Source organism: Alligator mississippiensis, chromosome 1, assembly GCF_030867095.1.
Source record: "Alligator mississippiensis isolate rAllMis1 chromosome 1, rAllMis1, whole genome shotgun sequence".
NCBI lineage: Eukaryota > Metazoa > Chordata > Crocodylia > Alligatoridae > Alligator > Alligator mississippiensis.
Genome location: NC_081824.1, coordinates 240,527,814 through 240,541,590, shown reverse-complemented (window position 1 = coordinate 240,541,590; position 13,777 = coordinate 240,527,814). Strand labels below are relative to the sequence as shown.

General features: G+C 43.5%; 1 protein-coding gene across 8 annotated transcripts in view; it reads right to left on the bottom strand.

Annotated features, from left to right (window-relative positions):
- Nucleotides 1–13,777, bottom strand: part of SPAG17 (sperm associated antigen 17) — a 446,381-nt gene that overhangs the window by 359,069 nt on the left and 73,535 nt on the right. For all 8 annotated transcript variants that reach the window (XM_059720343.1, XM_059720341.1, XM_059720342.1 and 5 more), the window contains exon 4: nt 9,106–9,234. In XM_059720343.1, the coding sequence (XP_059576326.1) occupies nt 9,106–9,234 (129 nt within the window). The remainder of the gene's footprint in view (nt 1–9,105; nt 9,235–13,777) is intronic.

Genomic DNA, 13,777 nt, shown 5'->3' with positions numbered 1-13,777 from the left:
CCAGCCAAGCAGACAATAGATGTTTTCCTTTTCACAAGGAAATCCCCATGAACCTCTAGAGATGGGGCACTGTGACACATGCTGGTATGTGTGTAACATGGTGGCTGCCTGCTGCTGCTTGGAGTAACACTTGGAGGTGGCACATCCGTCTGTCTTGGTACTGCAACTTTTTAAAAATGTGGATCAACACCATGACAATTTGCCCCACCACAAATGCTACATGTGTCCAAACTGCCAGGGTTATAGGCCTTTCCTTTTGTTATTGCCGTTTCTCTTTTTCTATGTCATATTTTCTGTTGTGTACCTGACAGAGACTGCTTGGGTTTTGCAACAGAAAGATTCTAGCTGTTGCATTGGTGTGGACTAATAAGGATTGGTTTTGCAAAGAGCTGACTGCTTTGTTGCATGTGATTTTGGGTACAGTCCATCCCACAGAAGAGGCAAAGTCCATCTTACGGAACGGAACCACGAGATAACAAGCTGAGGGAGGACCAAAGATAACCGGGGGGCTAGAGACCAAAGAGCCTGGTCTTGGAGTCCCAGAAACGAGGGGTTCACCCTTTCTAGAAGCTATGCCTGGACTGGCTTCTGGGAGTACTTCAAGACACTATATGAGTGCTTCCCTGGAGAATCTGTGACAGACATTAGTATATAGATTTACAATTATCATAAAGTAAGTGAGATGAAGAATTTTCAGCTTATTTACAGAGGATGAAAAGGATGAAAATGACACCTCTTGAAAGCAGTACTCTCTCCCTGGCCATTTTGGTCAGCTTGTCTGTATCCCTTGGGGTGGCAATCTGTTCTTTTCCTCATTGTCTGAATGCCTATATTTGGCAGGGTGGATAAAAATCAATGATTTTTTTTTTAAAATTAAAAATTGGATTAAAAAAATCTGGATTTTTTAAATTTAAATCATCAGTAAAATACTAAGTTTCTCTCATTAAAAAAAATAAGTTACAATTAAATCTCATCACAAACACGCCAAACCTACACTTACAGTCTCACAAAAATGAATTAATGCCTCTGTGTCACACACACACACACACACACACACACACACTGAGTTACCTCCCAATCAAACATGGACAGTCATTTCAGTTTTTCATTTCATGCAAATGGTTCTAGTCTGTCTGTCGAGCCTAACTACCAGCCCTTGCTTCTTGAAAGTTCTGGGATTTCAGTTTCTGTTTCTCAGCAGACTAGTCACACGTGCAAAGAAAGACACAAGCTGGATAGGATTGTTGTTCTGTGCTTAGGTGGTGGTGGAGCTGGACCAAGCAAGGCAGAGGAATTAATTAAGACATTGTCTTAAAGACAGAGAGGCAATATAGGAACAGTGGAGTGGACTGGAAAGAAAAAGGGACGGCATTATTCAGTAGTACACACACCGCTTCCTATATTCCACACACTTTTGCCACAAAAAACTGTCAGGGCTTCTGGGCGTAAGAGAGACTATACCTAGGAATATTTTGAAGAAATTCCTTCCCTGTGTAAAAGAAGGAAAATGTGTCAAGTGTAATCAACGGAAGGAGATGCAGGGCCTAGTTTCAAGAATGAAACATCATAATGAAAACTGCTTATTGGGAGGAAATGATGTGGATGAAGATGTGGATATGTCTGAAAAACAATGTGGATCAACTGGTTAGTAAATTAAATAATTCACTTTGCAGTGCATCATTCTTCAAGACTCTCTCTATGCTTTTTAGTATAAGTGTGATTTAACAAGTAAATTCCCAAGCTGTTTGCTATGTTGAATGTTGCTAGAAAAAAAGCTAATCATTATGGCCTGTTTAATTAGTTAACAAGGTTTAGAATCTATCACCCAAGGTTATGGTACAGAAAGCTGGAGTAAGAGAAATCTAGAGTTGCCATTTGCCACTGGGTGTAATTTTCTTATTTTATATTACATAACACATGCCCCTTATTTTGGAACATCATGATGTGGCCCCAGACCATAATGGTGATGCCATAAATCTATTCCCTATTTTACTTCAGCATAACTCAGCTTTCCCAAGGGAACCCCATCCTATACTTGTTTTCTCAAAAAACAGAAGTGCCAGCAAGTTCAATGGGGCTACCGCCAAAATTAAGTGCACTCTAAGTGCAGTCAGTCTTAGCTTTTTTTGGAATCTGATCTACATCCTTGCTGAAAAAAATATAAATGATTAACTGAATAATAGAGTGAGAAGAACTGAGAAGAATGACTATTCAAAAATCATTGTCTTAGGATCCCGTTTAAGCATAAGAGACTTTGTCTATCTGCAACAACTTCAGAGTCATCTGTTGGTACTGTTAGCAGCAGTGCTGCAAGTAAACCTATTTCAGACAACAAAGTATCAATAGCAAGCAAAAGATTTCAGTCATCCAGTAAAACCACCACCATGGATGGGTTTGTAGTAAGGACCAGCAAATACCAACAAGACACCACAGATGAAAAGATTGCTCAGTTCATTTATGCCGCAAATTTTCCTTTTCGCATTGTTAACAATAAACACTTCATTGACATGGTTGAGTCCTTACGACCAGGCTACACTCCACATGGTAGAGCAGACATTGGTGGAAGGTTGCTAGATACAGTGTATGAGAAGGAACTTGAACAATATGCAAGAAATACTGAGGGGAAATTTGCCAGTTTAAGCCTTGGTGGATGGAGCAATGTACACAATGATCCAGTAATATGTGCCTGTGTGACAACAGAAGATGGGGCTGCATATCTTTTAGAAACAATAGATACATCGGAAAATGCCCACACAGCAGAATATTTAAAAGATAGTGAATGCTGTAATAAACTGAATAAAATTCAACTGTCACGTGCACAGTTTTGTCACAGGCAATGCTGCAAACGTGGCGAAGATGAGAAGATACTTAGAAGAAGAAACAGAAGGATGCTCCTTAATAACATATGGCTGCAGTGCCCATTTAATGCATCTTTTAGCCAAAGACTTAAGTACTTCTCCAGGAATAAAAGAAAATGTTGTTGAAGTCGCAAAATACTTCCATAACAACCATTTTGCTTCACTGAAGAGAGCAGGAGGATCCAAACTAATTCTCCCTCAAGATGTTCGATGGAATTCTATGATTGATCATTTTGAACCATTTATTAAGAACTGGCCTATTTTCATAAAAAATTGTGAAGAAAACCGTGATAGTATCACTTCTGTGTTAGTGGAAGTATCTCATCCAAAGTATCTAATACTGGATTAAAGAGGAATGTAGAGGATATGCTCAGTATACTGAAGTCTTTATCCATAGCCTTAAACAAATGTCAGAGAGATTGTTGCTGCATTGCTGATGTCGAAATTCAGAAGGCACTTCAAGAGACAATGAAGAAAGAAATACCTAACCAGAAAGTTAAACTGCAGGCAATAAAGAAGCGAATGGATCAAGCACTAACTCCACCTCATTTTCTTGCGAGCATTCTCAACCCCAGATATAAAGGTAGATGTCTAACTTTTGAAGAAGATGATGCTGCCATAGCATGGGCATCTCAATATTACTCCTCAGTTATGCCAGTCATAATAAATTTCAGGGCTGGAGGGGAAGCATTTAAACAGTACATGTTTACTGATGATGTTTTGAACAAAGTCACTCCCATGAATTGGTGGAAATCATTAACTAGACACCCTGAAACAGAGTTCCTTGAGTTACTAAGCCAACTTTTCATAGCAGTAGCTTCCTCTGCAGGCACAGAGAAAATATTTTCATTGTTTGGTATTATTAGTATGAGAATATTTTCATTATTTGGTATTATAAGGACAGATGTTGTAAAATGCTGTATTGAGTTGTAAATTAACATGTTTTAGTGATCAGATTTGTGCCATTGTTTAAGAAATATGTGACGAAGTATCAGTAGGAAATAATTTAAATCAGTTATTTAAATCAGGGTTCTCTCATGGTGATTTAGAGCAGCAACTTAAAAAAAAAAGTTTTTTTATCAATTTCATTGCACACCTCCTGGTGTGCTGAAGAAAATGTCTCTGATTGCCACTGACTGGCATGCATGCCTGGGGTTGCCTATCCCTGCTCTGAGCAAATGAAGGTCTAGAACCCAGGACCCTCCAGCTCTGTAGATGAGTGCCCCTACTGCTCAGCTGTGGGGGAAAACAGTACATGTAGCCCTTCTTTCCATTCCAGAGTCTGTCTGGTAGGCATGGGTTTTGACTGATGCCTATTTTGGGGCATCTAAGGCTGCAATGCATTCACAAGGGCTGCCTGTATGGGCCTTGGCTCTTACTGTGTATGCCAGCTGCATGACTTCTTTTAAGGAAAGAAGGTCAAAAACAAATCCTCCTGATTTCACGAAAGTCAACTAAGAGGGGAAGGGAACATTCCCAGAGTCACACATAAACACCCATGCAAAGGGGCTGTAGCCCAAGGAACAGAATTCCAACCTGTGTTTAAGTGGGTTTTTTTGGCATTCAGACAACCATAATGCCATTCAGACTGACAAATCTAGACACTTAGATGACCAGGAAGGGAAAAAAATGCCACTCTTGGTAACCAGATTTTCCTCATTTTGTTTTCTGTAGACACGCAATTTAGTTTGTGCAGTTTTCCCAAGTGTTTTTTCTGAAAAATCAAGGTATTTTAGAGTTGGTAAAAGGTTTATTTTTCTAAGTAATAGCCCATGCAGTAAGAGAAAATGCATGGACATGATTAACAGCTGCCTTTCAAAGACAATTTTCTCAAATATCATCTATACTGCTTCAGTGATGTGTCCCAACAATGCAGGACCTGAGCACGCCACACCCACCCAAGTTTGCAGACATAATTTAGTACAGTAAATCTGCCCATGAGACTGACCTGCCCCTAACTCACTACCAGTATACACTCTCCAGCCCTAAGGCCCTCAGTAGTAACTTTCTGATTTTGAAGGGTTCCCCTGATGGGTATGCAGGGCTTGGTCAGGGCTGCTCAGGCCCTCAGGTGGTAGGATATACCGCTGCAGCTATACAGACAATCTGTCAGACTACTTTGGCTGGCTGCAGCTAAATTCAGTCATTTCTTAGTAAAATCTCCAAGGATTCATAGATTCATAGATGTTAGGGTCGGAAGGGACCTCAATAGATCATCAAGTCCGAGCCCCTGCATAGGCAGGAAAGAGTGCTGGATTTAGATGACCCCAGCTAGATGCCTATCTAACCTCCTCTTGAAGACCCCCAGGGCACCACCTCCCTTGGGAGCCCATTCCAGACTTCGGTCACTCTAACTGTGAAGAAGTTCTTCCTAATGTCCAATCTAAATCTGCTCTCTGCTAGCTTATGGCCATTATTTCTTGTAACCCCCAGGGGTGCCTTGGTGAGTAAAACCTCACCAATTCCTCACCAAAGGAATTTAATTAGCTTGCGGAGATCTGTGAATAATGGAGAGAGCCCCAGACCCTCTATCACAATCCTATATAACTACCTATGTGATCTTTCAGAGAACTTTCCATCAAACTTGAACAAGCCCCAAACTTTCCATCCTGCAGCAGTCTCATAGCATGATCATTATTGGAAATGAACATCTCGCAAAATCAATCTATCCTATAGTATTACAGTAAATTTAAAAATTCTCCTTTATTACTATATCCACTCACTACTTAACATGCTTGAGCTTAACTTTAAACTTGGAAATTTTCTTACCACTTAGATCATTCATAGGCATTATTTTGTAACTGTAACCGGACACTGGAAGAGCCAAGGCTATGAGGATGCAAACTCCTCATGAAGTGAGATAACCACTTAAACAACAGCTACATTTCAGAGAAAAATGCCCAACTTTAATAATTAGGTACAAAACACTACCACATAACAGAAGACAGAACATAAGATAAAAGTTTAAAACATCCTAATTCCTAACACTTCCCCCTTACATTTGGCCAATGGTTACTTCTCAGGCCCTGGCTGGTTACAGTGGAAGGCAGGAATCATCATTGTCTCTGCAGCAAATTCTTCCTCATCCCTGGAGGTCTTGGCTTCTTTGCAGCCTTCAGCAGGTTGCCTCTGCCCCACTGCTCCAACTGCAGTACCCACATGGCAGATTCCCTCCATCTCCACTTTGGGGCTTCACACAAGCAGGCTTCAGTGGACTCTAGCAGGCTGCAGGTTGGCAGACACTCACAAGGGCACACACCCACTGCATTTTCATTTCCCCTTATCTCTCCCCCTCCCCAGCTTCTAGAAAGTGCTGGAATTCTGGGGAAAGGGACCCTTTCAGCACCATCCAAAGGAGGATGTCCCAGGCCACAACCAGCCCTTCTGCAATTCAGCCTTTAACCTTTTCCCCACCAGAACAAAACCTGTCCAAAACCCCCTCCTTTCAACATATAACATCAAAACAAACAATACAACCACATAATCGTCACAGATCTCCCCTTCGACATGAACACAAGAGGGGTTGTTTCTCAACAAAGCCACACCGGAGTGTTTGTCCCTCAAACATTCCTTACTGACAGAGCATCTGCAACCTGGTTGTTCTTTCCCTTTACACTGTTAATACACGTCATGTTTTTGCAACAACAGACTCCATCTCATCAGTTTTGAATTCTGTCTCTTAATACTCAGTAGAGAATAGTCCATATAAAATATAAAATGTTGGCCATACAGACATGGTTGCAGTTTCCTTAAAGCCCAAACATGGCAGCTGCAGTTTCCTTTGCTTAGGTAAATCACTGAAGGGAACACTCCCTTGTCATCCTTCTGTTTCAATTCAAAACAACCTCTAAGTCAGCTGTTGATGCATGCATAAACACAGTGAAGGGCTTAGAAGACTCAGGGCTCACCCAAATGTGTTCACCCACCAGAGGCTTTTTTAACTGATCAAATACCTGTTGGCAAGTTCCAGTCCAATGTACTTTGTCTGGGTTACCCTTCCCATACAAATCTGCTAAGGGGGTGGAGTGCAATTAGTTAGGCCATACCCAGCCCTTCTGCAATCCAGCTGTTAATTCTCTCCCACCAGAGTAAGACCTATCCAAAAAACCCACTTTCAATGTATAACAGTCAAGCAAATAATACAACCTGATAATCATCACAGTAACAGGAAAGCCAAATAAATTCTTCTCTACCCTCTCTATGCTACCTGTTCCTCTTTTCTTAAGCTACAATAACTCCAACTAGAAAATGTTTTTCCCCAAGCTTTACTGTGGATTTTATGTGGCTTCTGTTATCATATATTAAATATGACTGGGCCTTAAATTATTACCTTCTATTTATTATACTTTGGTTTACACCCTATTCAATTTACACAAAAGTAAATCGCTATTTATAAGTCATATGTTCTACAATAATTAGCTCCTCAACCAATCTCTAAATTAAGTCCATCTTCAATATTTTTATTTAATCTCTGATAAACAAATCGTTTCCTTTTTTTAAAATTTTGTGCATACTACAGCAGAATTCATTGAACCTGCAGTGTATGTGAGACAGTTTCTAACAAATGCATCTATTTTTACTTCTCTATTCTATATTACTGTTGCTGCCTTAACTTTCTTAACTTGTTATATACAATACAGCCTTAAGATCTCCTGCATTTGCATCCTATAGGTTTCTTTTGATGTAATGTCTTATAACAGGGGTGGGTAAAATATGACCTGCAGGCTGACTCTGGCCCATCAACAGATTTGACTCTGTCTGCTGGTAGACAACTGCCAACTCGCTGGAGCTGGCCTGCAGGGAGCTGTTGGCTTCAGCCACCTCGTGGTATCAGGTGGGCGGGGGGGAAGGGGAACAGGACTGCTTCAGCCTAGCAGCATCAGCTGTCGACCCAGGTAGGTTTTCCCCCCACAGCTGGCTGGCAGCGGCATGAGCTATGGATGCTGAGGGCAGGTTTAGAAGCCTATATGCAGAACCTGTCAGCGGCATCCACAGTCGACTCGCCCCCTTTCCAGTGTGGTGAAAGCTCCCACCCAGAACCCCAACCTGGAACCTGCCAGCAGCATCAGCTGTAGACCCAGGAAGGAGGTGCTGCTGTGCTGGGTGGGCAGCAGCTTCTCTCATTCTCCCCGTCTCTCTCCCCACTCCAGAACCCAGCCGAAGCTGATGCCATCGCCTGCCTGGCATGGCAGAAGCTCTTGCCTGGGTCCATAGCTCAGCATCAGGGCTCCTGTTGAACTACAGCTTTGGCTAGGTTCTGGAGACAGGGAGGAAGAGGAAGGGAAAGAGGGGGAGAAACAGGGAGAAACAGAAGAGGAGATGTGGTGAGCATGTTTGTTATTACCCTGAAATAAAATAGTTTTCTGATAGCATACTGTTAGGTTAACAATAATTTAGATTATTAAGAAGTATTAGCTTTGCAGCTGAATACAAGGCATGACCTGTGGCCTAGCAATGCCGTTGACCACAAGGCAGAATGATAGCTAAGCCTTTGCTTGTGTTAAGTAATCATTTTAACTGGTGTTAACCATTTTCTGAGTAAAATGCAGCAAGTGAATCTGTGTCTATGTGCTGTAAACCAGATACAGCAAGGAACAAGATAGGGGGGGCATTTTGCCTTTTTGCTGGCTTAATGGTCATTGCTCGAGCAAATAAACTGCAGTCAATTCTTTACCCGCGTTGCCTGGTTTCTATGCAGCTAGACAACGAACTCCAGGGAGTTTTCTCCCACCACAGAGACAGAGAGACAAAGAGAAGAGGGAGAGAAAAGACAGAGACAGAGAGACAGAAGAGAGGTGGGGGGGGGGGGGGGACAGAAAGATAGAAATAGGAGAGAGAGGAGAAAAGAGAAGACAGTGAGAGACAGAGGGACAGAGATGGATTCGGCCCTCGACAGGTCCCCAGAACTCATTAACTGGACCTCTAGCTGAAATATTTGCCCATCCCTGTCTTATTAAGTCCAGTCTCCTTTACAACTATTTCCTTCCGATTCCTTTAATAAAACCTTTTTTTTTCCTGGCTTGGCTGCTTTTTATTTTTTTTCTCCTGTCGCACATGGTCAATCTAATATAACTGTTTTCAAAACTTAATAAAAAATGAATATTTCTCCTTGTTTGCTTTAAGCTTATTGTAAGTTTAAAATACATTTCTTGGATAATATTTTCTAATAACAAAAATATCAGACACTGTATTTATTCAGCCAATATGTAATTATGCATTTTGGAGGACTGGAAGTGGGATTATAAACCTTTTCAGCAGCTCTTCTTTGAAGATCCTTCTGTTTGATGAAAAGTAGTTGAAATTTCAATAGTTTTCCAAGCAATGTTACAGGAAGCTGTTCTCCGCTATCCAGAATGGCTTTGGCTACTTCAATCACCTGCAGAGAGGTGCAAAAACGATTATTATTAATATAATTCTCATATTACACTTGGCATATTCTCTGTATGCTGAAAAAATGGAACAGTATTTTGCATGTTCCAACTGTTCGAAATCATGACACATCACTAATATATAGTCTTTCCACCATCTCATTCTTTGGCTCTCAGGTCCTTCTTGCTAACTGGTTGGAGTGGTGCACATGATAACTATCTGAGACAGAAAAATCATTCTATATTTCATTTTAGTGTTAGACAGAGATCCAGTTCATACAGTAAAAAAGTCATTTTTTTAGGTTTTAAGTAGAGAAGGAACATTATACAGCAGTGTATTAGAAAGTAATAAATTAAAGGACGTTAAACAGACTGATTTTTATTAGTAGATGTTTAGGATTGTGAATCCGAAAAAAAGATGACAAAGCCGGTAGGGAAATACATATCGCCCGAGCAAGGGACTAACATTAGAGGGATGGGGGCGAGGAGGGGAACGCAACTGGGTTACAGGAGATACAACGTTAGCCAACTAAGCCCGGGGGTGGGGGGAAGGGGAGGGAGGGGGTTCATGATGCTGGGAGAGAAAGAAGACAGATACACACAAACCCATTACAATGGTTCACAATGATGGAGGAAGTGGTTCAAAGGAAGTGTCTCATCGCAGTCCATATAGAGTCTCATCGCAGGGGTCCTCTTCGGGTGGAGCGGAGTCATCCGTTGCTGAAGAATCCTCTCAAAAGTGAAGGTCCATCTGGTGCGGAGGAGGGGTTCAGGCGGTCCCCTCCGGGTCCGGTCCTGCGGCGGTTTGTCTGGTGGGGTTGGAGTACTGGCGGTGGCCCATGATGTGTTCCATGTAGATGTCGTGGGACCAACTGATGGTGTCAGACACCATAAGGCAGCGCATCAGCTTGGCGTAGCGGCGGGAGACGTGGCAGGCACGCAGGACGCTCTTGTTGCTGGGGTCCCAGGCTCTGAGTGTTCCCACGATGAGCACGTCGACCATCACGTCGTAGCCGCGGCCCCTCAGGATGTCGGCCAGCAGGGCGTACTTCTCCCACTTGCGAGCCCAGGCGTCGGTGAAGGCTTGGCGCCGGTTCTCGAAGGGGATGGTTACGTCCACGATCACGACCTTCTTGGCCTCTTTGTTTGTGATGACGACGTCAGGTCGCATCTGGCTCTCGCAGCCCGGGATGGTGTGGTTCATGGAGATCTCCCCTGCTGCGGCTGGGATGGCCCTCACCAGGCTAAACCAACTGGGATAGTGTAGGCCACCATTTACAAAGTAGCTAGTGTCTGAGCCACTCAGCCTGAATGAAAGATACAAACTGCTTGATGGAAATTTGAGGGGGGCCATTCCAGTGCAAAGAAACCCCCTTCCTGTTTAATGCTGATTCTCTTGGTACATAGCCTAATTGGGGTGAAATAAGGCTATTGAGTTTTCTTTGAGTGACAACTGCAGCGGGAACATACAGCTGCATTGTCCAGATGCATGGCACTGACAGGCTGTTTTACGACTATGTTTTTTACAGCTTGTTTCCACTAAATTTCATACAACTCACTAACATCTGGGCCATTTTCCTTGGAGTCTCATAACCACTTTATTTACTGTGAAAAAAATAAAACAACATAAAAATACCATAAAAAGTTGTTCCATGTTTCTTTTCACCTGTGTTGTCTCTGTAGTAAAGTTCACCTATATAGGAAGCACTGCTGAGGAGTAATAGAACCATAATATTTTCCTACTTTTGTTTTTAAACAACCCTCAGATTTATTTATAACTTTAGGGTGAATTAGGTGTTACTCAAATGTTCTGACATGTTTCTTTTTCTCCCTTGGAGCAATTATGCTTAGGCACATATGGTGTCAATTTTGCTTGCTCAAATTCAGACAATAAAGGTATACACTACATCTCACTGAACTGTGTCTTGTCTGAGGCAGACAACACCATTTACTTTGGACTTCCATATTTTCTGGTCCAGTTTCTTAGGAATTTCCACCTACCAAGTGAAAAAGCAGAGAAAGTAATTTCAGCCTCTAAATATAAATGACTTTCTGGTTAAAATAAACCAACATGTAAGTGGAACTAATATTGACCCATATCAAGGGAGGAAAAATGTGCACAGAAATATCTTATAGTCCAGAGCTCCTGGATCTCAGAAAAGGGAGACAAAACAAAAGAAACAGTTCCACACATATAAGAGAATAAGACCAACAAAATCCACAACACTGGTAAATCTGGGAGTTTGCTTACTCCCTGATTAGGAAAATATATGACACCTATTGTTAATTTTGCTTTGCACTCCAAAATAGCAACCTTCCAGAACAGTTCTTGACCTTTATCTGAGTTAGGGTACTGTGCAACTCTGTTCAAAGACACTGGAAAGAGTCTTATTAATATCAGAGATGGACGGGTCATTGCTACCATATTCAGGAGAGACTTGGGGCATATTTACACAATGGCAGCAGCCTGCCCTGGACAGTGTGCGGGCCGAGCCCCAATCCCACCTTTGTTGCCATGTGCGGCGGCGATTCCGATCTCATTCCCGTCGCCATGTGCGAGCCGGGGGCGAGCCAGGCCCGTCTTCGCGCACATGGGCTGTGGCCAGCAGCCCGGGCACGCGGGGTTGGAGAGAACCGGTGGCGAGGTTTGCTACGCGCGAGCTAGAATTAGTTACGGAGGCATAATGGTTGATTGAAGATTGTTTACTTACACCCAAAGATGGTATTGGTGTAGGCTGGACAAGTTTCCAGGCACAGCTCCTGCTTAGATCCTCGCTAGAGGAACACGACAAATCGATTGCTCCCATGGAGTCATTCAAGCTCTGCGGGTCCGGTTCGAGGTTCGGAAGGTTCCCCGGAGTTGCTCAGGCTCCGCGGGTCCGAAGTTACAGGAAAGGGATACATCTGGGATTGCGATCGGCGACGGGGAGAGGCTAGAGGTGAAAGCTCCGTCGGTTCGGTTCTATTGCCTCTATTGCCTGCTTAGGGGAGGCGCGTTGGGTCCGCAGCGCTTGGAGATCTTCACACAGAATCTCTCTCTTTTCCTCCCTCCTCCGGATGTTCGAGGAGTCCTCCAACTTGGGCGGAAACCACACAAGCGTTTTATACAGCTAGCAAGCCAATCTCTAGCCGCCGCGTGTGCCTATATTAGGAATTGGCCAATAATGTGGCGCGAATCCAAATACAAATGGCGGGAACTCCTTTGCAGCGTGTATCACTATGATGCAAAAGAAATGCACCCTGCAAAGAAGCTGTAATTCGGCGGGAAATCCCCTGTTGCACCAGAGTTCTCCCTCGCAGCAGAGAACTCTACCGTGCAAAGAAAGCAACAAATAGCAGGAAATAATTTAGCAGTGCCAAAGCGCGCACACAAACAAAAACCACAACTTTGGGTTGTGACAGACAGAATGGCCTCAAATATCCTATGCCCATCCACTCTTCCATACACACACCAAACCCAGAAATACATCAGCGAAGCTGATCTGGGGCTATCTCTAGCAACTGCCCTCAAGGATATGGAAGACAGTAGTGGTGTGCAAAATGGGCCATATTCAATTAGGATTTGGCCCAAACTGAGGACAGTGATTCGATTTTTGATTCAGATCACTGTCCCTGATTCAATGCTGAGAATCAGCAATTTGACCACAGACACAGCTTTAGATGTTTTTTCTACATACCTCAAGGTACCATGTGTGGTTCATGGTGGGCCGCATGGAGCATCCCACAGGAGTGTGCCCCCCTCCTCCCCATGGCGTGCTCAGCAGCGAACCCAGAAGTGGACTGGAAGTACTCCTGATCCACTTTGGGGCCACCAGGGAGTGAGCTGAGCCCCCCCCCGGTGCTCCCTTGGCTCAGCAAACAGCTGCAGGGGGGGCCCTGGATGCCCCCCTCCCCAAACCCAGGAGGCACCAGTCACTGAGCTGGGGGGAGGCGATGGGGGCCCCCCCCAATGTGCTCCCTGGTGGAGCCAGAAGTGCTTCTGGTCCATTTCTGGGTCTGCTGCTGAGTGCGCTGTGGAGCCCCCTGCACTCCTGTGGAATACTCCATCTACCCCAGCATTCATGAGCTGCATGGTACTTCAGGTATGTTGAAAAAACATTTAAAGCTGTGTCTATGTCTGAACCTCTGAATCTTTTGGAATCTCTCTGAAGTGATTTGGAGGGTTCCAATTCTATTTAGAGAGATTATAGGGTCTCCTGATTTGATTTGAATTCGGAGATTCAGTCACCGAATTGGGCTAAATCTCTGCTGAATCAAATCAGGGACTGAAGCTTTGCACATCCCTAGAAGACAACATGCCCCAAATGTCTTCATTAGCATAGTCCCGGGCTTAGAGAGAGCAAGCAGAAGTGGGTAGATGAGGCACAGACCCGGGTTGTCTCAGCAGAAGCCTGGTGCCAGTCCAATGGAGATGTACCTTTAGAGAGCTACAGGTATCCTCAAGTCTACCAGTCATTCATTTGTAATGCAAATCATTCAACAGGAGCTAACTCAGCACAGAGTCTCTGTTCAGAAAAAGGACTTGGTAGAAGTAAGAGAGTCACTTCCAAG